Below are 22444 nucleotides of genomic sequence, written 5' to 3'. Positions count from 1 at the left end.
AACGGCACGACACAAGGGTGGAAATTGGCATTTGCATGGCTGGCTGGCACATCTTCTTCAACAGATTCACCTTAACGACGCAAGGCGCTCAGGATGTTTGTTGTATTATTCATCAGGGTTCTTCGGGATACCACATCTCTTTTGATTTCTCCGTTGGAATTCGATATGCGGTACAGGCAATGTATCAAATATTGCGAATAAAATTCATCTCTGCTTTTTTTTTTTTGAAGCGGGTCCGGTCGCGAGACGAGCATTTCTGGGACTAGGAATAAAATATTAACAGATAACGGCTCACTCAACATCTAATCTCTTCAGATGAAACGTCTTGTCAGTTTGGATTAATCGCTTGCTGTTTCTTCGAATTCTTTAGTTATCCCCGTTCTTTCTGAGAACAAAATCGACCAAAACATCCCTGTGTCTCTTCGGCATTGCACGGATGCCCTCTCGACTTAAGCTTCCTTGATTCGCCCATCCTTGACCATCTCCCTGATTGCCTGAATGCTCGATTCGACGGCTATCTGCGCGCCCGCGCGGTGCTTCTTCCGCAGCTCCGCGACGGCAGCCGCATCGCTCGCGCTGACCTCTGGGTACCGCCAGGCGAAGCTATACGTCATATTCAGCGCGTCATTTGCGTCGAAACTGATGACGTTGCTGATGATGGTGCCGTTGGGTTGGTGAAAGTCAACCTGACCGTATCAGCACTATCATATCATCCAAATGAAAGCAGGAAATGTTTTTTTATCCTTCTTTTCTGCATCTCCTTCCTATCCCTGATGGGGGTTCAAATCGCGAAAGATAGTGACTGGGCAGGGGAACGCATCGCCCTGAGAAAACAAGACATACTCTCGACGGTTCATAGCACTTGCACACCTCCTTCACCTTCGGGTCGCCTTCCCGGAATCCTTCCTTAAACGTCGCCTCGCGCACGACGACCGGCACGGCCTCAGAGCCGGTTCCTTCGGTCGTCTCCTCTAGCACCTCCGTTCCAAGGATGACGGGCACAAATTCCTGCGCGAACCGGATCTTACGCTCGAGACCGGCCCAGACTTGGTTCAGGGTGAGGACGGGCGTGGCGCCGGCCGGGTTGATGGGAGACGTGAAGGCCACGTTGATGGTCACCATTGTTGGTCTTTGGGAAGGATCACTGCAAGGGGAGATTTTGCTGCAGGTGACGGATAGACGCGCTTGGCTGAGAGATCGGACACGGAAGCCGGAGGGATTTGGTTGATTCGGGCAAAGGTTGTAGTTTGTTCGGGGAGGATAGTAGCGTGAAGGCAAGCCACGTTAAATGAGGACGTCGTCGGCCTCGGCGGCCTCGGCGGGGTGCGGGGTCAGTCCGAAGCGCGAGGGACGGAGTACGCCCTGGGGGCTGTATGGGAAATGATGACGTCAGCAGCATGCAAGAAGCGCAGTGATAGGAATCAGAAGCGAAAGAGGACGTGTAAGTTGTTGGGTTTTGAACGCATTATTCGTCGTATCAGCCGACCAGCGGAAGGCGCTCGTACGAGCGGGAGTGGAGCTTTGCTTGCATTGATTAATGCTGGCCGAAGGGCGTTGGCGTAAGCACCAACGCAAACTTTAATCCCGGGTCAAACTTAGGGTGGGGCGCACAAAGCTACAAGGCACCGTAACACCCTTCTGGTATTGTAGCCCTGTAATCATTCTTGCGCCGGTTAGTATTACGTCTGGATTTCCGAATGTAGTACCGGCTCTGATTCGTTGCTTATCCTCCTCTCGAGACCGATGTGCGAAAATGTCTGGGGTCAGTATGCAACCCTGCTACTGATTACTTAGCGGTTCATTCAACAGCCAGATATCATAATTACTTTGATTGAAGTTGTGGAGAGCCTGAAGAAGGCTGCGCCCATTGATCATGGGTAGTTTTTTTTTTCCCCTAAAAAAACCAGACGTAGATTGAGGTCTCGAAATTTTCCGAAAACATCCGGACCCGAGTTTCGGCTGCCCACATTAGCGACCTACAAGTATCTCAGCTAGTTGTGCGGTAGGTTTGAGAAGACATATAAGTAATGATCTTTGTAATTAATTACATTCGTCCTTTCCAGCAGTCGATGATGAGTTGCCAAGACCGTATCGGGTAATCAGCTTTCTTTCAACAACCTCCTCCTACTCGTACACCCTGCACAGTACATTTGCCAATAATTGATCTGGCACTCCTTTTATAATCCATGTCATACATTGAACCCAGATACAGCCCTACAGGAGGTACCTATAGTCAGGGCTCAAGTCACCCATCTCAGTCTTCTCGTACTCGGTGAGCCCCAAATCCGTTGGGGTCTTGTCCCTCTTCTTGTTCGACCAAGAACAGAGGACCCAGTAAAGAGTGCAGCTCAGCGCGCTCAAGCAAATAAATGCTATGCAGATGGCGTGTCCGGGAATGTATTCCGGTCCATCTTTCGAGAGGAATGCGAAAACGGCTATGATGCCGCCAATGTTCCCAAATCCAACCTGCCAGGCCGAGGCGCAACTCCTCCTGTGGTGTCCTCCTATGTTCATATTGAACCAGCAGACAATGACAGGCATTGCTGAGTAGCAGCCCATCGCGACGAGGAAAAGGGCGGCATACTGCAACTCCTTGTTGTCATGTACAGAGATGAGAATGCCAAAACCAGCAATCGCGATAGCGATCGGTATCAGGGTGAAGAGGAAGCGGTGTCGGGTTTTATCCGAGAAGTAGGCGACAGTCATGGCAAGGCCGAATGCAGCTGCCCATGGTGGTACGCTATGCAGCTGGGTCTGGATCGCCGAGTAGCCATACGTCTTAATGATGGTCGGAGAGAAGTATGCGTAGCCATATGCGGGGACGATCAGGCCAAAATACATGAATCCGCCGACCCAGATTTTGGGGTCTTTGAAGACTCGGCCAATATCGCCAAGGGTGATTTGACGCTCGGCGGCCGAACGACCCTGGTCAGCCTGTAGACGGGCCTTGACGTATCTCCTTTCCTCTTCAGTGAGCCACTTCGCCTCCTCCGGAAAGTTGGGAAGCACGAAGAAGAAAATTACGGAGACGACGACGGTCAGAAGGCCCTCCAGAATGAAGATCCTGCGTTGGTCGTAAGTCTTTGTAGCCATAATAGAGGCACAACCAACAACTCACCACCTCCAGCCCCTATATGAACGAACCCCATCCATCTTCCCGATGGCAGATGCGAGGAGACCACCGAATGCTCCGGCAAGGGTGGTGCTGCTAAAGAAAAAAGAATAGCGGCGCTGTGCTTCATGGCGTCGATACCACATTCCTATTTCCTAGTCAGGACTCAAACCACCCATCTTAGTTTGGTCAGTCGCCACTAACCTATGAGATAAAAACAACCCGGGAACATGCCGCTTTCGAACAAACCGAGAAAGAATCCTGTTTACTGAGTTAGAACCAGAACGGCCTATTGGGGGGCTAGCAGGTGAGGTCACGCGGCCGACAAAATCTCCGGCGCGGCAACATGGACCCCCCGCAACGACAAAACTAAAACGGCTGTAGGGTAATTGAAGGCTAGTGCTTACTCGTTGCCAGCAGTCCGGAGTAATTTTGGACTAAGCCTTGCAGGGTGGTGACCAATCCAAAGAAGAACATACACCCCGAGAGCCAAACTCGCGGCGACGCTTTCTTCATTAAAACATTGCTTGGAATCTCGAACAGGATATAAGGCACAAAAAATATGACAAGAGCGGTATTGTACTTCATGCTGTTCTTGGAGGCCAGACCCAGGTCTTCCGACAAGCCGAACACATTGGCGTTGGCTATGTTGACCCTGTCGAGGAAAGCCAACAAGTACAGCACACACAGATACGGGATGACGTGGAAGTCAATCCTATTGACGAGGCGGCGCTCGGTGGTGTGCGGCGGGCACTCGACGTGGAGGTCTGAGTCGTACTCGACGGCAGCAGGGTCAGGGACATAGTTGCCGTCCTCGCTCGAGCTCCGCGGAGCGACGGCGGCCTCTGCGAAAAAGGGTCAGCCGGCGCCGGCGGTGAGGCGCAAAAAAACTCACTTTCTGATCGCGAAAACATGGCGAGGGGCCGTCACTTTGCCCACGAGCACGCGCAAAGACACAAAAGCACAGGGAGGGAAGGGATGGGGCGGGCGGCTCTCAGTGGCCATGGGACGATCCCTTATAAAGCCCACGGGCATTGCTGACAGCTCGGTGCGTGACAGCGCGAAGGCAATGAGTCTTAACGCCGGTATCGCAGCGCCAGCCCGCATCGGTCGCGAATAACGCGGGGAAGCCGTGTTTCCGGGGCGGTAATGCTGCCTCAAACGGATTGCGGTGTATTTTATTGGTTACGGGCGGCGGCGCCGTGTGGAGAGCGGCAGATCGCACTAGGGCGCAAGCGGCGTTAGTGGTGCATCACCGCCGGCCACGTCTTTGGTGGAGTGCTGCCCCGAGCCCTACAGCCGCGGTCCGGTGCCAGCGCAATCTCCAGTGGCGGCCAGGCCCGCTATGCGTCAGCGCGCGGCCCGCTTGGCGAGAGGCGCCGGCCAAGCGCAGGGCTCACGCTGGATGGGCTCCAGGCCTTGCGGCGAGCCCGGGGCCTGCCCGGCGGTTTTGGCGCGGACTGTAGGCCGGCTGCCGATCCAACGACCACCTCAGGGCACCCTCGCTGACCTTCACCTTCACTCGTCCTCGCCCGCCCGAGCCCTCGCCCACCAACAACACCACCACCTCACCACCGCTCCCGCTGGCTGCGCCAGCCGCTCCGCCCAAGCCGTGCCGCCCCGAGCCAGCTCATGCCGCCGCCCTGACACCGGCCCTCGGCGCCGCATCCTGTCTGCCTGCCATGCAGCCTTTTCACTGCACGGCACCCGCCTACTCGAGACCCCAGAGCGAAGTCACGGCCGCCCCGTCCTCGCTGCCGCTCGCCTTCCGCCCGCCCACCGCCTCGAGGAACGACGCCCGCCTGGCTGCCATTGCTCACTGGAGCGCCCAGTGGCACAACGGACATCTCTTCCTCCGGGACCCCATCCGCGGCTACATCGAGATATCGCCTCAGGTGATACCGCCACAGTCCTTTTTCAACGACTCCACCTACCATGACAAACGCTCCGATGTCTGGCTCTCGCAGGTCGAACATGCCCAGTACCTGTACACCGTGCGTGAGGATCACGGTATCCTAGCCTTCAAGGTCCAGCCCCAGACTGCCCGTCCCACCCTTCCTGCTCCCGAGGCCGTTTTGGGCAAACGCGCTCTGAGCAGCGAGCTCAGCACACCGCCTCCTCCCCCGAAGAAGACACGAGCCACCGTCAAGCATGCCGGCCCCACCAGGATACGGAAGGACCGCCGTGTTCAGACACCTGTCTACGACGACGTTTGGAAGAGGATTTTTGAGCTCAGCGACCCTGCTATGCTGTTCACTTACGAGAGAGTCAACAAGGCTTTTCGCGGCGCCCTCGCCACTTACAGCCACATCTGGAAGAATAGCATGGTCGACCATTTTGGAGAGGATCTTCCCGAAACCCCCAAGGATCTTCAGGATCGTCAGTATGCAGATTTGCTATCCGGCCAAGGCTGCATGTCGTGTAAAGAACCAAAGGCACGCAAGACCTACTGGGCTTTTCTCCGTCGCTGGTGCACCAAATGTTTCAGCGAAAAAGTAATCAAGGTTCGTCGCGAATTCTCCGCCGCCTCCCGTTCTCATCGCACAAAACTAACTCCCACGTAGCAAGAGGACTGTTTCGCTATCAACCGTAAATTTCCCGGCATTCTTGAGTGTATTCCTTGTGCAACTGTGGATTCTTGGAACCATTACTCGTACGCCGGGTGGGGCGACGAAAACGGCCGTTCGACTGCTTCGGGAAACCAACCGGTGTTTTTGAAGGATGATGTAAGTGCAGTCGCTGCAGCCTACGAGGAGTTTATGCGTACCTTGGACGAAGGGGATTTGTCCGACGAAGAAAAGGAGGAAAAGCGGGCGGAATGGATCAAGGAGCGTAGGGAAAAAGCCAAGGAAGTCATGGACGAGCGCCTGGAGATCGACAAATTCGAAAAGAAATGGATCGCTGCCCGGGCTCAGAAGAGCGTGGATCTGAAGAACATGCGCAAGGAGTTCATCATCCGCAGGGCCAAGAATCTCAATCCTCCGATGTGTGAGGAAGTGCTCAAGCTTATCCCGGCATTCCAGGAAAACATCAAGATCAACAAGGAGTTCAAGACGGAGAAATTCTGGAAGGTCCTTATGCCGAAGCTGGAGGAAGCTCGCCCCCAGGCGGAGAGGCTTTACGCGATGGAGACTAGAGCCAACGAGATCGGATACTGGGATCTCATGCCCGGCTTGCAGAACCAAACTAATCAAATGAGCACTTGTGCTGCCGGTGCTTACCACCAGCTCATGGCACTGGTCGAGGCTTCGTTGAAAAGGGTTCACAACCTGGGTGCTCACAGTAAGGTGCAAATCCCTCACCAAGAGTTCGCACTTCGTGTTCTGAACATGGTTCGCCGGTCTTGGCCCATGCAATCCGTTGCTGCCCATTCGCAGATTCCGGATCGATCACCTTTCATCGACTGCTACCCTCGAGATGGCCGGTACGTTCTCACGATTGAACATGCGTGCAGAATATACGAGCGAAAGATCGTTCCTAACCTTGAGGGGCTTTATCCCGAATTCCGCCAACCAACCCGCAACGTCCAGAAGTTCAAGTGCCCAGGGTGCAAAAGGAACGACGTTAGTAAGCAACGCACTTTTCGTCAGTTGATGAATCACATCCGTGAGGATCATGCTACGACAATTGGCGATTTCCAGATTTTTCGACTGGCAGGATTCAGGTCTGAGCCCTACTTCTGCGCGGTTCCGTGGCCCATAAATCTCCCAGCTCTCACGGACAAACAGAAGTCTACTGGCACCTGGGACAAGGACTCTGAGCCGGAATACGGAACAGTCGACACATCTGCAGAGCAACCTCAAGATATCCTGCAGTCTGCGTTTGCCCGGAAAGACGTTTGCGCTCCCGAGTCGCTTCCAAATGCAACGTCCAAAGGGCCGGCGGACTTTGTCGGTAACGTTCGAGATGCTCTGCGTATTCTCGAGGGTACGGGGTTGAGCGCTCCTGTCCGTAGCAAGATCGTCATTGAGTACGCCGACCGCCAATGCAAAAAAGCAGACGGAAAAGACGCTTCCCTTGACTGGCACACTCTGCGCTTCGAGGTGGACGCTTTCCTGATGAGCAGCAATAACCACGACATCTTGGACAAAATGTGCTGTGGTGTCTGCCGGAGAGCCACAGATGGAAAGACGCGCGGTGGCAAGAATTATGCCAGGATGCCCAGTTCTCGTGCTGAGTTGATCCGACACTTCGGCACCCATCACCAATCGAACGTTCAAACCTGGCCGAGGGACATGTTCACGCTCCCTAGCGACGAGGATGTTACTCGGGCACTGAGCGAGGCTTCTGCGGAGGCTAACAAGGCTTTCCATACTCTCTTTCCTGATTCAAAAGAACCGCCAAAGAGGGAGTTGGTCGGCATGGATATCTTGGCAACCGTCGCGAATCAACAGCAAAGGTTCAACGGCCGTCCGTCAAAGGTTACGATGGCTCAATGGCGCCAACAACATCCGGCACAAGATCCGATGTCTGCACAACACCTCCGGCCGTCCATTCCTCAACCTTTTAGCCTCCAGCAGCATCAGCAACAGCCGCACCAGCACCAGCATCCGCATCCACATCAAAATCCGCACCAGCAACCGCACCAGCAAACGCATCCACACCAGCAGCCGCAACCACACCAGCACCAGCCGCAACCGCACCAGCACCAGCCTCAACCGCACCAGCACCAATCTCATCGGCCAGGTCACCAGCACTCACACCAGCCGTTAGTGCCTATGCACCCTCAACAACTCAATCCGCATAATCGTCCAATCCAATCCCATCCTCAGCACCAACATGGACTGCACATGTCCGGGCAGTCGTCGCAGCAGCAACCGCAACCCCAGCATCCGTACGGCTACCAACCTCTTCACCACCTCCCTCCTTCACGGTATCGTCTCTACCAACCTTAATATCCCTTAGTTCTGGAGCGGGCTTTTGTTTTCTGTGCCATTGGTCCCAGGCACGCATGGAAAACTCTTCAGGAGCCATACTGGCAACGTTCCTCCTCACATACATAGACATGTTTCCCTTGTGCAAAAGGACGACGCGAACGATCTCCAACATGCCGCGTACAGCAACAGCAACGTGACTGGCTGAGCACTTCACGGCTTGGCTCATTTTTCCTTTTTCCTTTCTCGTCTCATACTAATAACCATTTGGTGTTGTGCGTCTCGGTTTACCTTCAGGGCATAGCGTCTGGCGGACTTGGAGTGATCAAATCTTTTTTCGTTATCTGCATGAGACAACCCCCGGACAACAGCATCATGAGTACCCACAGTTATTGACTTATTGTTTTCTGTCTACTTGTTTTTTGTCTTGCATTGCATGCGAACAGGGGCATTCTTGGGTTCAGCGACGGTTTCGTTTAATGTTTCCCCTTTTTCCTTTTCGGTCTGCTCACGGAGTAATTTCCAACGTATAACCAGAGCATGTAGGCCACGCAGTAGTTTGTCTGTTATAGAAGGTACGGATCGGAATGGGTGGGAATTTTGGCTTCTCGGTTTGCAATATCCTTAAATGGTCAGGGGGATTGCTCTGGCATCCGGACGTTTCTACTAGACGTTGGTAGCGTGAATGACAGAATGGCTTTCTCCTCAGTAATTAATATGCTTGTAGTCGTTGTGTATGATATGGAAGCACTGTGGGACGTAGAAAGCTTGAGCCCTCTGGGCCCCGTGGACAACGCTGCATTCTTTCTGTGTAGTAATTTAAGCAAGCATCTGGACGTAAGCGTAAGTTTAAGAGTCCCATGAATACATCCAAACATCGGGCTCGAACATTATCCCCGTAAGCCGGCACTATCTACTGCGATGTTTTAAGAGAAATCTGCTACTCGCTGATAGTCTATTCTAGTTCAAGCACAAATACAAATCCACTTAAGTCACTCTCTGAATCCGTCATCTGCCGCTCTTGCCTCTAGTTTACCGCTATATTCAAATCTATCTAGTACAATGTTCCTACCCGGCGTGACTTCCTACCTAAGTATACGTATGGGCGGTGGAGGAGTCACCGACCGGATTTCCTTTTCGGGTTAAGCTCGGAGGCGGAGTGAGACGTCTCAAAAAGTGCGGCGACGAACAGAGCCGCTCCATCTTCATCGACACGTTTTGCTCCCCTATGCTTCCACGTCGCGCGGTGAATCTCTCCACACAAGTCACACGTGGACCTCCTTCTCGCATCACTTCTGTTCAAGGCCAGTTTTGGAATTTTCGTGTCCAGGAATCGTTTAGGAGCCCAAAGCCTCGACTGTACGCGACCATGTCTGCCACCGCTCCTAGCAGTGATAGTGCTGCTACTCCTACCGTTCAGAACGGCTTGCAGCAGCAAACAAAGAGGCTAAGATATATCGATGTTCGTCCCCACTCACGCAATAATTACTCTTCACCTTAGATTCGCGCATCAACTACGAAAAGACGAAAAAACCCATGCACGTGATTTAACTAATTTTTGGGTTGTCTCTGACAGATCGGCATCAACCTGGGCGACCCTATATTCCGTGGGGTGTACCACGGCAAGCAGGCGCATGAGGATGATTTTGAAGGCGTAATGGAGCGTGCGCTCGCGGCAGGCTGCGAGAAGATGATGGTGACAGGATCTGACTTGAAGGAATCAGAGCACGCGGTTCAGATCGCGAAGGAACATCGTAAGGCTTCGTTCTATTTTACATTCTGTCACTTCTACGCCCTCTTGTCCGCCTCCATGCCTATCTCCTTATTTCTCTTGTTGTAGAATCTGTCTGACTCTCGTTTCCTCTCCTTTGGGATCACTACAGCCGGCCTCTGCTACGCCACCGTCGGCGTTCACCCCTGTTCGGCAAAGCAATTTGACAGCTTTCCCGGCGGTCCGGACGCGATGCTCGCGGCACTGAGGACACTAGCAAAGGAAGCCGCGGCGGCGGGCCACGCGGTGGCCTTTGGCGAGATCGGGCTCGACTACGACCGGCTGTTCCTGACGCCCAAGGAGCAGCAGCTCAAGTACTTCGAGGCGCAGCTGGACCTCGCCGTCGAGCTGCACCTGCCGCTCTTCCTGCACAGCCGCGCCGCGGCCGACGACTTCGAGCGGCTGCTGAAGGAGCGCCTGCCGCGCCTGCCCAAGGGCGGGCTCGTGCACTCGTTCACGGGCACGCGCGAGGAGATGAGGCGGCTGGTCGACCTGGGCCTGGACATTGGCGTCAACGGCTGCAGCTTGAAGACGGAGGAGAATGTCGAGGTCGTCAGGGAGATTCCGCTGGAGCGCCTGCAGATCGAGACGGACGGCCCGTGGTGCGAGATGCGGCCGAGCCACGCCAGCGCCAAGTTCTTGAAGGAGGGCCCTGTGCCCGAGATTCCGAAGGCGGTTAAGAAGGAGAGGTGGGCGAAGGGCTGCATGGTCAAAGGGAGGAACGAGCCTGCGACTATTCCGCTCGTGGCGCATGTCATTGCGAGGATCAAGGGGATCGACGTGGAGGAGGTGTGCGAGGCGTAAGTTTTGCTAGATTTTTTTATATGTTCTCTGTTTCTTCCGCGGATGTGTGCTGATTCATTGACAGAGCTTGGAACAACTCGATCAGAATGTTTGGGTTGGGAGAGAAGGTCGAGTGAAATGAATGGAGGTTTACTTTGTAGAGTGGCGCATAGAGTAGAGAAGAAAGAAACATGCTAGATAATTATGCCTTTGAAGATGATTGTAGTAAGGAGTAGCTGAAGCGTCAGGTTCAATAAGATCACAGGACTCCTCAAAGTCAAGAAGGAGAGGACTCCTGCATACATATGACACGTGCCTTGGCTCATGGACCCGATCAAACATGATCATAGAATGTTAGTTGATTTTCTTCGTTTCCCAGCACTTGGTATATCCACAATATTGTACAAGAAGCCACTCGCACAACAAGTTGACCCTGTGAGATATCACGGGTGGGCCTCCTGCCCGTCGCTTGTCGCTGGTATGCTCTCTTCGACCTCCTCGGCGGCATCCGAGAGAGCAGGGTCGCCTTCTTCCAGCACGGCCCCCGACTCGGCACCGCTGTACATAGCGGCCTGCGCCTGGCGTTGGAGCTCGATCTCGTTGAGCGCCCAGGTCTTCCATTCCTCGAAGGCCTGGTTCTCGAGCTCCATACCCACCTCGAGCGGGCCCAGGCCAAAGTACGCGCCCACAGCCAGCGCCTCCTCCTTGGCGAGGCGCTGCTCAATGGCCTCGAAGTGCCGGTAGTCGTAGAACTCTTTGCGGGCTCGGTCATAGGCCGTGGGCCTATCTAGCTTTTCATGTTTCATGAGCCAGAGTTGGCGTTGAACAACGCTGCATACAGGAATCAGTTATAGAGGCCCAATATTGACTTCTTCCCCAAAGATCCAATGAGCACGCTCACCTCTCGCCGTCCAGCTTCTTTCCCGGCTGCACGATCTTGCTCCAATCCCATCTCTTGCCGTCCGCACCGTCATTCTCGAGTATCACCCTCGGCCGGGCCAGCTCCCACGGGTGGTCCTTGAAGAAGTCTTTCCGCAGGTCGTCCTCCTGGTAGGCGAGCTTCTGGGGCTGGAACATGCGGGACGGCTTGCGGACGTTCTTTCGCAGGTCTTTTACATTGTAGGTACGCTGGAGCGGGCGGACGAGCTGTTGCGCAGGCGGCACATCGGCGACGACATCGTACCACGGCGGTGGCACCTTCATGCGCTTCGTCTCGAGGAGCTGGGTCGCGGCGCGGTGAACGCGCGAGGCCATCTTGGTGCGGGCCATTGTCGCGCGGGCCCCGGTGCTGGCGGGTCGTACGGCTCACAGGACGGGGCTGCAGTGGCGGGAGAGCGTCGCGCTGGGTGGGGTGAGCAACGACAGCCGGGCGGGCGCGGGATCGGGATGGGTGTTGATGTTGGAAAAGTGCGTGGTAGCGTGAAAGATCGCCGGCGTTGCAAGGAAGCTTTCCGCCGCCCGCGGTGCAAACTCCGTCACAATTATTGCAACCCATCCACTTCCCATTCCCCCACCGCCGCCACACCTCAATCTGGAGCAGCTGCACGCGGTGGCTGCAGCCAGAACGCTGATTTCCCTCGGGGAATAACGACGAATCATTCCGCGCAGCATTCGCCCCGCCAATGGACCCCAGGCCGGCTGCTTAGCACCATGTCCGCGTCTCATGTCCCTCACCACCAAGCCCTCTCCTTCGGCGGCTGTCTGCATGATAGCTTCCAGGCCACTCCTCGCCTTGCTCTGCCCAGCCGCGCTCGCACCTCCGCATCGCAACCATTCTCCGGCCCAACGTCGCGCTTTTCATCACAATCGCCCTTCTCTCGATAGCAGCAATAGACCGACCGTCTCGCCGCAGCAGATGGACAACTTCTTCATCAACGCGCTTGTACAGGCTGGGTCATGTCGGAAACATAGGGAATGGCAGGGAATGACGGCCAATGCCGCCCTGCTACATAATTCTTGCCGGCCAAGGCGGAAGAGGGTGGACGATGAGGAAGCGAAGGGCAGCAACGTGGCGCGTCGCCAATTCAGCCGTGCCGCAAAACCGCGCGGCCAGCAGGCAGCCTCGCGGAACAATGGACGCAAGACGCAAAAACCCAAAGAGAGCGAGGGCGAGGAGCAGCCTTCACTAGACCAATTGAAGCGTCTGGTAGACTTTTATGGCCCAAACGTACACTTGGAGACGTGGAAAGAGCAGGAAGAGAGGGAAGCGAGGGAAGCCGAAGAAGAGACGGAAACAAGAGGACCGACACTGTCAGAGTGGGGTGGCGGTGAGGACGGCGGCAACAAAGAAGGGCGCATCCCGTTCCACGAGAGACACAAGCCGTGGCCGAACAAGGACGAGGTGGAAAGCGAGTCAATCGGCGAGCTGGAGGAGCTGCTGGAGGAGCGTGATTTGGCGCCCGAGCTCGCGTACGAGATATACTCGGGCCTGTCGTGGCCCCGCGCTGCGTACCTGTCCTATAACACGATCCGAAACCTGCTGCATTGCTTGGGCGTCGTGAGGAAGCGCTCAGAAGCATCAATGATGAGATACCTGGCCGTCATTGACGACATGAAGGCGGCAGAGATCCCAATTGCACTGGCGGATTGGAACATGGCGATTCAGTTTGCTGGAAGGTGCTTCCGCAAGATTTCGAACAGCGAGGTAGAGTCAGCGCTGTGGCTGTGGCGAGAAATGGAGCATCAGGCCGGGACAAGGGGAAATCACGTCACCTTCAACATCCTCTTCGACATAGCAGTCAAAGCAGGGAAGTACAAACTCGCCGAGATGGTCAAGAACGAGATGACAGCACGAGGTCTTAAGATGGATCGATATTTCCGGACGAGCACTATAATGTGGCGCGGGCTGTCGCGGGATGGAGAAGGCGTGAGGAGAGCGTACAAGGACTTGGTGGATGCTGGGGAAATTGTGGATACAGCCGTTTTGAACTGCGTCATCACTGCTCTTCTCAAAGCAGGTGAGCCTGCCGCAGCCGAACAAGTCTTCTTGCGGATGAAGAGTATGCAAGGCATGCGGGAGACGACGAAAATAGCGCCACGAAACTGGCGGCAGCGTCGAGAGCTCGGGCAGCTGCTAAACAAAGCGGCTGAGCGTACACGAGGAAATGCCGAGGCGCATAAAGAAATCCAGGAGCACTCTCCGGTGGGACCGGACTATGGTACTTTCAAGACGCTCATTCGGTACCACGGGATGGAATCTGGCAACATCAACCGCATCACCGACCTGCTGGACGAAATGGATCGCATCTACAACATCCCGCTCGAGGGTGATATGTTCTACTCGCTGTTCTGGGGGTTTCAGAAACACGGCGGCGAGCGCTATTCTCCGTGGACGAAAGAGAGGCTGGAGGGCACGTGGCTCGCTTTCGCCATGGCTCTCGATAAGAAAAATGAGGACATATGTTTGGATCGCAGCATCGCCAAGGTCATTATCCTGGCATTTGCCAAATGCACAGACAAGGTGCGGACGCTAGAAGTATGGGAGGAGATGAGGAAGAGGTGGAACCCTTCAGAAGAGGACCTAGAGGTTATTCTCAGTCTTCTGGGGACTGCGAGGTACGCTCAGGCGGAGTCGACGCTCACATAAACGAATTGTAAGCTATATTTGTTTGTATATTTCTGGAGACTATAGATGTAGATGCGGACGTGGGACAAAAAGGATAAAGGACAACGGCTGGTTTGTACGAAACGGGCTTGTAGGAACTGTGTCTATCTGAGCAATGTATGATGAAGAGTTTCCGTTGATGTTGAACCTGCCATTTGGGGAAAGCTTCGGTGGCAAGTCGTTGCCTAGTATGTAAGCGACGGCCTGACCTCGCGTCGCCGCGTCGCCCTCTGCACCGACAATCAACCACGCGTCGCACTGGACAGACGTCCCCAGCCACGGCCCAGCTTAGTATCGCACAGCGCCTATGACCACGTGCCACGGACGACGATGAGGTCAAATGCGTGGTCGCTCTACTGCTTTATCCGCTCGATCTCGGACACGATTCTTTTCTCTTGATTGTCTCCAAGCCCATCTGCACCACCTCTCCGTGATTTCTCTCTCTACTCTGGTCCCTTTCCCTCATTTCTCACAACGCCAGGATGCCAGCCGAAAGGAGGAACTCTCGATCTATGATCGACATCGACTTCACGCTCAAGAGAATCTTTGGCAAGAAAACCTTCAGGTTCGTTTTCGAGTGCTCAGCTCGCAGAGCTTTGCTTAATTCCTTTCAACAGACCCCTACAGCGCGAAGTAATCAACATTGCGTTGGACAGACATGATGTTTTCCTGCAAGCGGCAACGTCATTCGGCAAAAGTCTTTGCTACCAGCTTCCTGCAGTGATAGACCACGGTCGTACGTTTACCCTCCGTGTCGAAACCTACTAGTCCGCTGACGGCTCCAGTCACCATCGTCATTTCCCCTCTTCTGGCATTAATGGTATTCCAATGCGCCCACTTGAGCTGGCTCCCCATTCTCTAATTGTAGTTCCAGAACAATCAAGTGGCGGCGCTCAGAGCTGCTGAGATCAAAGTCGCAACAATAAACAGCACAACCCCATATTCTGAAAAGACTGCCATAATGGAAGACCTACAATGCGGCCACCCGCGTACCCGTCTCCTCTACATCACCCCGGAATACTGTCAACTGGACTCCTTCCGCCGCATTCTGCGCATCATCCATTCTCACCGCGAGCTCGCCCGCATCGCCGTCGATGAGGCACACTGCATCAGCGAATGGGGCCACGACTTCCGCCCCTCCTTCAAGAACCTTTCCTTCTTCAAGCACGAATTTCCAGATGTCCCGATCATCTGCCTGACTGCCACCGCCACCGCTCAAGTCCGCAACGATATCATTAAAACCCTAGCACTGGATCCTGCAAAGCTCAAGCTCTTCACCATGACTACCAGCAGGCCCAACCTCCATTACGAGGTAAGATTCAAAAGCGACGAGGAAGACCATTATGACAACTTCGTCACCTGGCTCCGCGCCGTGCAAGCCCGACGAACCGCTGACCCGGTCCGTGTCGCTGCCCTCAAAGCCGCAGGAAAACGCCCCGAAGCCGTCTCCGGCATAATATACACACTGTTTCGTCGAGATTGCGAGTCCCTGGCACAGAGGCTGCGAGAGAGCGGCATCGGTGCGAGACCATATCATGCAGGCCTGTCGAACGCAGAGAAGGATGCAGCGCTGGCTGGATGGGTGGCCAATACCCCAGGTTTCGAGATTGTCGTGGCAACAACGGCGTTCGGCATGGGAATTGACAAAGAAGACGTTCGCTTTGTGGTGCACTGGCAGCTGCCCAAGAGCTTCGAGGGCTTCTACCAAGAGGCGGGGCGCGCGGGCCGCGACGGCAAGGCCGCAGCGTGCATATTGTACTATGCACGCGAAGATCGGGATCGCGCTGTAGTGATGATGGCGAGGGACATGCCAAAGGATGCTGCTACCAATAGAGCGGCGCTGGAGAAACACAGGAGCCGGGCCGAGAGCCTAAAGAAGCTGGTGGATTACTGCGAGGACACGAAGAGGTGCAGGCACAAGTCGATCGCTGCGTACTTCGGCGAGAGCGGCGAGGCGATCCCGTGCGAGTGGGCGTGCGATTGGTGTAAGGATCCCGAGGCGCTAATAAAGAGGAAGGATAGGGGCTTGGCGAGCGAGGAATGGTGCTCGACGCAGATGCAGAGCGGGGCGTACGGAGATGAGGGGTATGACTAGCTAGCTGGCCCTACCAAGGTAGATCAACAGGTCATAGATTATGTATGTAAGTCGTAGACGGCGGATTACATAGGATTCCTGTCATCCGTGGGTACTTGAATCCATTATCTGGGCATATTTGCACGGTTATAAAACTTACATCTGCATCCAGACATTTTCCAGTTTCCCATGAATGCGCAGGGTAGCATATTTTGTACTGTGCAGAGTGGTCAACCCTTCTACCACCAGCTGTATGGATGTGTTCTGTTGAAGTGAGTTCTAGCCACATCACAACAAATATGCTAGCCACCCGCACGTAATTATATGAGAAAGTAAACTAAAATAGGATAAAGCAGAGAAGAATGTCCGGAAGATCACGTAGCCAGCCACGTCATTTTCTCCAGATCGCCATAAGAGGGAGGGGGCTGGTAATCGACGCGCTTGAAACGATCACAACAAACCACAAAACTCCAATAACTTTTCGTGTAGAAAAGCCATATTGACGCTTCAGGGCAGACTCATAAAACTTTTTGTAGATCTAATGAGGCCATTTACCCTATGCCGCATGGCTAAACACAAGCCCGTTCGCAGAGCCGCACCTGAGCCGATTCAGATCTGTCAGCTTGTAGTGCTGTGGACTCCGCGGTAGAAGTCGGTACGCGTGAGTTTAGTCGCCTCGAGGTTGCTGCTATCAGCCATGTCTCTGATCTGGACCAATGCCTTCGCCACGTCGCGAAAGAACTCCATGGGCGCATTTGCCGCGTCAGCAGATACTTCCGGATCGAAGTCATCCAGCGTCGTCCAGTACGCCGAGACGTAGACGTACAAGCGCAGATAGGGGTCCGATTCGGGGAGGTTCTCGTAGAGTAGCTTGGCTTGGTCGCTGGGCGAGAGACTCCCGCCGTTCTCGTACTGGTTGTACACGATGTCGAAGCAGGCGTCCTTGAACTTTTGATCGAGCAGCTTGTCGCCAAGCAGGTACGCGTCCAGCCAGTCCCTCCATCGGAGCGCCTCGCAGTCGTTCTTCCGCTCTTCGACGAAGAGCTCGTTGAAGTACAACCACTGCACGTACTTGTCGAAGCATTCCGGCTCGTCCTCGGGCAGCTCGATGCGGCGCTCCCTCGCTTCCTTCCAGTTGCCGTTGCAGGCCCTGGCGAAGAAAGGAGACGAGGCGCAGAGGATGTCCTTGTGGATGTAGTACTTGCGCTGGCCGCTGCCAACGTCAACCTGGATGATTTCGCTTGTCAAGCTGGAAGTAATGGTATCGTTTTGGTCAGTTCCTCATAGGTGTTCCGATGGAGACAGTAGTTTGATTGGGAGTCAAACCTGGTGGAAGACCGAGCAGAGTGATCGCTCACTCCACTTCCCGTCGAGGATTTCCTTCCATTGGATTCACTGTGATGGCTAATGTAGAGTGAGCACGCTTCCTGTATACCATTGTGCCTGGGCTGTAGACTTACTCCGCCATTTCCACTTTGTGAGAGTGTAGCTGAGAGATTGTGGTGTAAGCAGCAGCTACGGATGGAGATGGCCCCAAGGATGAGGATGAGGAAGGATCGAGGATGCGATAGAGGTACCATAGGCGAGCACCCTTCAAACAATGCATGATGGAGCCCAAGTGCATATCTCACGAGGTATGTCATTGGTCATAGTCTCATTTGAGGCCCTACGATGCCCGAACCAGGGCTCACAACGGCGCGCTTACTTGCAGATCGGCTACCTCCTTGCTTGATCTTAGTCGTTTCATGCCAAGCCATCTGACAAGTGGCTTGGCTTATAAGCGATCCGTGGAGGGGCGCTTAGAATGTCCGAAGGCGGGAAGACTTTGCAACGTCACCGCCTGCACTGATGCAACGTTGAAGTGGGCGATGAATTGACGACAGCTAGCTCTAGACCAAGGGAATAAAAGACAGGGAACGACTATGTCCGATGGATCTGCTGGCCCTTGTTTTAGTCTGGTAACGAGCTGAGGTTCAATCCGAAATAGTTAGCTACTAGCCCTACTACAGGATCAGGAACAGCGCTAGTAAAGTCCGAAAGCTCCCTGCGATCACGTTCACAGCTACCATTCCTACTTCTTAGTAAACCAACGAATTCAAAGTTAAGTTACTTAGTAATTCGATGTTCCAAGCAATAAACATGGATCTTGCTATCGTTCGAGACTGGAGTGTTGTTGGTCTGTTTAGTACTGCTCAATATACGCGCGAGATCATTCAAGAGAAAAAAGTTCGATGAAACCTCTTCCCTTTTTTTATTCTGTTCTGTATTCTTCTACTTTGCCGACACTCATTTCTGCAGGAAACACAGTTTCACGGAAGCTGAAATACCTGTGTAAAAATAGTTCTGAGCATTAATGCGTCGACGCTTGAAGATGGTAGTCTCCTTAGATATACACAAACATCATCTCTCGACTCAAATGAGCGGTGGAACTAAATGTCCGATTAGGCCACGGGGTGAGAGACCAATCAAGTTCCATAACGCATACAATCGAACATCATCCGTGTCTTTCATCTTAACATGAGGAATATAATTATCAGCAATGAACGGCATTGGTATCTTAACAATCACAAAAAGAAACAAGAAGTGACCAAGCCCAAGGATATGAGAAACAAGAGGTTCACCCTCACCATCTCGTCCAATTCTGAGTCCCTTTCAAGCGCCCCGGCTGCCCATGTCGTCAATTTTACAACCCAGCCAACCCAAATCTTGCCGATCCCAACCCATGTTCGTTCATTCAATGCATTATATGAAATTGACAAGCGAATCAACCCAGATCTCAGACCATCATGCTTCTCCTCCTCGTCGAGCTTCTGTCTGTTCGTCCTTCTGCTGTTGCAGACGAGCTTTTCGACTGGCGTGGGGCTTTAGCACGGGTCGACTCATCGCTGAAAGCCACGCTCTTGGAGGTTGATGTTGCTCTCTCCCCACCCTCCCGGTCTTTCATTGACGTCGACACGACTGAAGAGTGGCGTCGACTACTCGATGAGGCGGCTGTCTTCGCTGCAAGAGCCCTGCTTCTCTTCATGATTTGCTCTGCATTCTCATCGTGTGACGATGAAGCACCATCCTTGCCGTCAGGTTGTGAGGATCCATCGATGTTGTTGAAGTCGAAGATGGCGAGGTCCGGGCGGTCCTTACCGGCCGTGTCTGTTGAAGAGTCCTTGGTCGCACTTGTCTTCCTTCGAGATGCTGCTGCAGAGGTGGAGCTTGATAGGAGGTCCTTCATTGCACTTGCGGATTTTGTCGGCTTCTCATCCACATCCTTCGCGTCTTTATCCTCATACTCTTTCATCTGCGTTTCTGAAGCGAGCTGAGCTGCTGCAGTCTTACTGCTCAGTGGACTGTGGGGCTCGGCTGGCTCCGATACAGAGTGTGATTTGGCAGAATGTGCATCTTCTGGCCGTTCTCGCTTGATCACTACGGTCCGCAACGGGTTCGTTGAGTTAGATGCAGATTTGGTTTGGTCAGACTGGGCACCAGATGAACGCCGACCATCCACCACTGCGTCGACGAGATCCTTGGTAGGACGGCGCATTTTGCTGACCAAGCTTGGCTCAGCATAATTGACTTGAGACCGAGCACGCCTCGACGGGCGTCCGGCTGCAGACGTGTCAGAGTTGGTAGCGCCGAATTCACTAGGAGGCGGTGTGTCCTTCGGTTCTTGACGAGCCGCCGATGGCTCCGTTGATGTGGGAGAGGTGAGATCGAGGCCAGCCGGAGTTTTTGGTGGAAGCTCCGGTTGCTCTTGATGTTGTGCCTCCTCGATCTGGATATCCGCCGTTTCGACTTCATTCGACTCCATCGGGGCAACATTGACCACTGCAGCCCTCGACTTCCGCTCTCTCACCCGATTGCGAGCAGCCTCTTTCGGGAACTCTAGCTTCTTCGTGTCCGACTTGGAATCAGACCTCTGTACCTTCTTCGGAGACGTGTTTGTTTCTATAGCTTGGATTAACGAAGTGGTAGGGAACAATTGAGGCGTCCATGACTTACTGTCTCCTAGAGCCCTACGCTCAGTCGCCATGAGCATGTCGAGTGTTGAATTCTGCTTGGAGATGGGCTCCAGAGGTTGGCGGTTTTCTCTGTCACCACCTCTGCGGCTAAATCTGAAGTCGTCCCGACAATCTTTCTCACCGGCGTCTCCAGTTGTCTCCTCAGCAGTGGCGCTCAGCTTCCTCTTCCTTCCCATTTTCGAAGGCTCCGGTGCATTGTTCTCGTCTTTGTGGACTTCTTCTGGGGACTGGAACACAGACATTTTCCTGAGATCTAGCTTGGAGCTGTCCCTCCGTTTCCTCCTTGTCTCCAGATTGACTGATACGGTGGCTGGGAGTACTTCCTCATCCTTCTGGTCCAAATCCATGTCATCATTGGCGTCGTCGTTTGCTGGCTTGGGGTCAAACTTGATGGGATCCTCGTCGGTGAAGTGGGCAACTGGTGGTGGACCCAGGTCTGGAGAATCGTCGGTCGCATTTGTCAGTACCGCGTGGAGCTCCTCAGCACTGGGTTCTGTCAGCGCATTTCTCTCGCCAATACGGTCATTTCAGCATACTCCAGAGTGCGACGCGGATAGTATTTGTTCTCTTTGATGGTGGGTAGGACATCGTCGTCGTCCTGATCACCCATCTGCTCCTTCATTGCACGTCTCCATTCGAAGTGCTCCACCGCTCTTGAAGGGCCTGCATCCGATACCCGAACCTTGCGCGACGGCTTGTTGATCGTATTCAGCTCAGCAACCAAGCTACCTATCTCAAGGAGCTTGGACTCGAGCTGGTCCTTGACGGAGCTGATCTGCTGGACTGCATTTTGACCCCTGGACTGTTCAAGCTCTGTCTGCAATTGGATGATCTGTTCTCGCAGGGAGAGATTCTCGGCGAGGATGCGGGCTTGCTCGGTCTCAAGGGCGCGGATGCGAACGGACTGGGCTGAGTTGTTTCTGTGATCATCAGGGTTAGAGCTCCACAGATGAAGACGGTGATGCTGAAGGCATACTTTGCAAGCTCGCGGTTTTGTCTGATGAAGCGGCGCTTGACTGCAGGTGGTGTCAGTGGTGGTTGCTCGGGTTGGCGGGGAAAGTAAACATACGCTGATCGACGGATTCGGGCGGCGGCGGGGCCTCGTTAAGTCGCGCCATGGGCGCAGATTGAGACGCGGCCAAAACTAATGCTTAATCGGAAGACGCAATGGCGACGGACGGCGTGATGGCGGTCGCGTGGGCGTGGATGTGGGATGGGGAATGATGATGTCGAAGGTGGAGATGGAGCTCAAGAAAGTTCGGGTGTAAACAAAGGCCGGAACTGACTCGCGCGAACGCCCGCCCGCCCATGTAGCGCAGCCCTGCGCGCAGGCCCGCCCAAACCAACAACACCACCACTCCATCCTTGACCCGCCCCGCGTCGCCCTGCGTTTCACACTTCCAGAGCCTGTTCGCCGCCAATTTTCCACCGCGCAACCCGGCCGTTTGAATTAGCATCAATATGGAGAACAAACGCCAAACAATTTCTCGCCCGCTCGCATCCCACCTGCGGGGCCAGTCCATGGGCGCATCGTCCGGCGGCGCATCGCCCGTGCTGCTCGCACGCATAAACGAGAAGAAGCAAGAGCTGGCGAACCTCAAGGAGCTGCAGGCTCTCAGTGCTGGCCTAGCCGATCAGATGGAGGTGCTGGAAAAGAAGCTGTCGACACTCTCAGACGGCACCGAAGGTGTGCACAACAGTAGCCGGCCATTGGGGCGAGTACTGTATGGCTGACGCGTCCTATAGCTGTCGCTGCTGTCCTGTCGAATTGGCACAACGTTTTGCGCGCCATCAACATGGCCTCAAGTATGGTCTCCCCAATGCTTTGCTCCTCTGTGCAATTCTGATGGTGTACAGTGAAAATCCCCAACCCTAAGGACGCCGCAGACCAAGAGACCACAGAGGAAGACAAGGAAGAAGTTCCCCTTCCGCAGACTCTCGTCCGAATTCCGACCCAACACGCGGCACCGCTGCTTCAGCAGGCCAGCTCTGCCAACGCCGCCGAATGAGGGCATCTATGCGGTCCACCAGGACTGATTGATTGTCCTCAATATACGACAGAATAGTCTACCAGAAATTGGGCAACGACTTTGCGTTATTTCACGAAAGCTAGCCTCATTAAAGCCTATCGCTAGACCAGCTTGGAGAAATGGCTTTATGCTACGAGCCTACGCGCCCATCAAGGTCTACCCAAGTAGGCAGGTTCAACTCTG

At 54.3% G+C, this 22444-nt stretch overlaps 10 protein-coding genes across 10 annotated transcripts; 5 read left to right on the top strand and 5 right to left on the bottom strand.

Annotated features, from left to right (window-relative positions):
- Positions 1–449: 449 nt before the first annotated feature.
- LTHEOB_9369 (uncharacterized protein) lies at positions 450–1122 on the bottom strand (the record flags this gene model as incomplete). Its single annotated transcript, XM_035518949.1, has 2 exons — positions 450–686; positions 844–1122. The coding sequence occupies 2 exons, from the start codon at positions 1120–1122 to the stop codon at positions 450–452; spliced, it is 516 nt and encodes a 171-aa protein (XP_035368974.1).
- A 1092-nt stretch (positions 1123–2214) lies between these two features.
- Positions 2215–4026, bottom strand: LTHEOB_9368 (MFS transporter; the record flags this gene model as incomplete). The annotated part of the gene is made up of 4 exons (XM_035518948.1): positions 2215–3064; positions 3119–3205; positions 3696–3957; positions 4008–4026. The coding sequence occupies 4 exons, from the start codon at positions 4024–4026 to the stop codon at positions 2215–2217; spliced, it is 1218 nt and encodes a 405-aa protein (XP_035368973.1).
- Positions 4027–4794: 768 nt separating this feature from the next.
- LTHEOB_9367 (F-box domain containing protein) lies at positions 4795–7825 on the top strand (the record flags this gene model as incomplete). The annotated part of the gene is made up of 3 exons (XM_035518947.1): positions 4795–5616; positions 5677–7522; positions 7623–7825. 3 exons carry the CDS (start codon positions 4795–4797, stop codon positions 7823–7825), a joined length of 2871 nt encoding a protein of 956 aa, XP_035368972.1.
- A 1530-nt stretch (positions 7826–9355) lies between these two features.
- Positions 9356–10677, top strand: LTHEOB_9366 (Deoxyribonuclease TatD-related protein; the record flags this gene model as incomplete). The annotated part of the gene is made up of 4 exons (XM_035518946.1): positions 9356–9448; positions 9563–9740; positions 9870–10557; positions 10626–10677. The coding sequence occupies 4 exons, from the start codon at positions 9356–9358 to the stop codon at positions 10675–10677; spliced, it is 1011 nt and encodes a 336-aa protein (XP_035368971.1).
- A 306-nt stretch (positions 10678–10983) lies between these two features.
- On the bottom strand, positions 10984–11809 carry LTHEOB_9365 (Ribosomal protein S25 mitochondrial; the record flags this gene model as incomplete). Its single annotated transcript, XM_035518945.1, has 2 exons — positions 10984–11371; positions 11442–11809. The coding sequence occupies 2 exons, from the start codon at positions 11807–11809 to the stop codon at positions 10984–10986; spliced, it is 756 nt and encodes a 251-aa protein (XP_035368970.1).
- Positions 11810–12395: 586 nt separating this feature from the next.
- LTHEOB_9364 (Pentatricopeptide repeat protein) lies at positions 12396–14126 on the top strand (the record flags this gene model as incomplete). Its single annotated transcript, XM_035518944.1, has 1 exon — positions 12396–14126. The coding sequence occupies one exon, from the start codon at positions 12396–12398 to the stop codon at positions 14124–14126; it is 1731 nt and encodes a 576-aa protein (XP_035368969.1).
- A 500-nt stretch (positions 14127–14626) lies between these two features.
- LTHEOB_9363 (Helicase) lies at positions 14627–16239 on the top strand (the record flags this gene model as incomplete). The annotated part of the gene is made up of 4 exons (XM_035518943.1): positions 14627–14709; positions 14762–14880; positions 14930–14964; positions 15019–16239. 4 exons carry the CDS (start codon positions 14627–14629, stop codon positions 16237–16239), a joined length of 1458 nt encoding a protein of 485 aa, XP_035368968.1.
- A 597-nt stretch (positions 16240–16836) lies between these two features.
- Positions 16837–17686, bottom strand: LTHEOB_9362 (BTB/POZ domain containing protein; the record flags this gene model as incomplete). The annotated part of the gene is made up of 2 exons (XM_035518942.1): positions 16837–17467; positions 17679–17686. The coding sequence occupies 2 exons, from the start codon at positions 17684–17686 to the stop codon at positions 16837–16839; spliced, it is 639 nt and encodes a 212-aa protein (XP_035368967.1).
- Positions 17687–18994: 1308 nt separating this feature from the next.
- LTHEOB_9361 (Shugoshin) lies at positions 18995–21349 on the bottom strand (the record flags this gene model as incomplete). Its single annotated transcript, XM_035518941.1, has 5 exons — positions 18995–20157; positions 20212–20717; positions 20768–21151; positions 21208–21247; positions 21301–21349. The coding sequence occupies 5 exons, from the start codon at positions 21347–21349 to the stop codon at positions 18995–18997; spliced, it is 2142 nt and encodes a 713-aa protein (XP_035368966.1).
- A 403-nt stretch (positions 21350–21752) lies between these two features.
- Positions 21753–22240, top strand: LTHEOB_9360 (DNA replication complex GINS; the record flags this gene model as incomplete). The annotated part of the gene is made up of 3 exons (XM_035518940.1): positions 21753–21918; positions 21978–22037; positions 22089–22240. The coding sequence occupies 3 exons, from the start codon at positions 21753–21755 to the stop codon at positions 22238–22240; spliced, it is 378 nt and encodes a 125-aa protein (XP_035368965.1).
- Between the last annotated feature and the right edge of the window lie 204 nt (positions 22241–22444).

This window comes from Lasiodiplodia theobromae (assembly GCF_012971845.1).
Source record: "Lasiodiplodia theobromae strain AM2As chromosome Unknown scaffold_31, whole genome shotgun sequence".
Taxonomy (NCBI): domain Eukaryota; kingdom Fungi; phylum Ascomycota; class Dothideomycetes; order Botryosphaeriales; family Botryosphaeriaceae; genus Lasiodiplodia; species Lasiodiplodia theobromae.
Note: the sequence above shows the minus strand (reverse complement) of the source record. Positions and strands in the feature narration are given on the sequence as shown.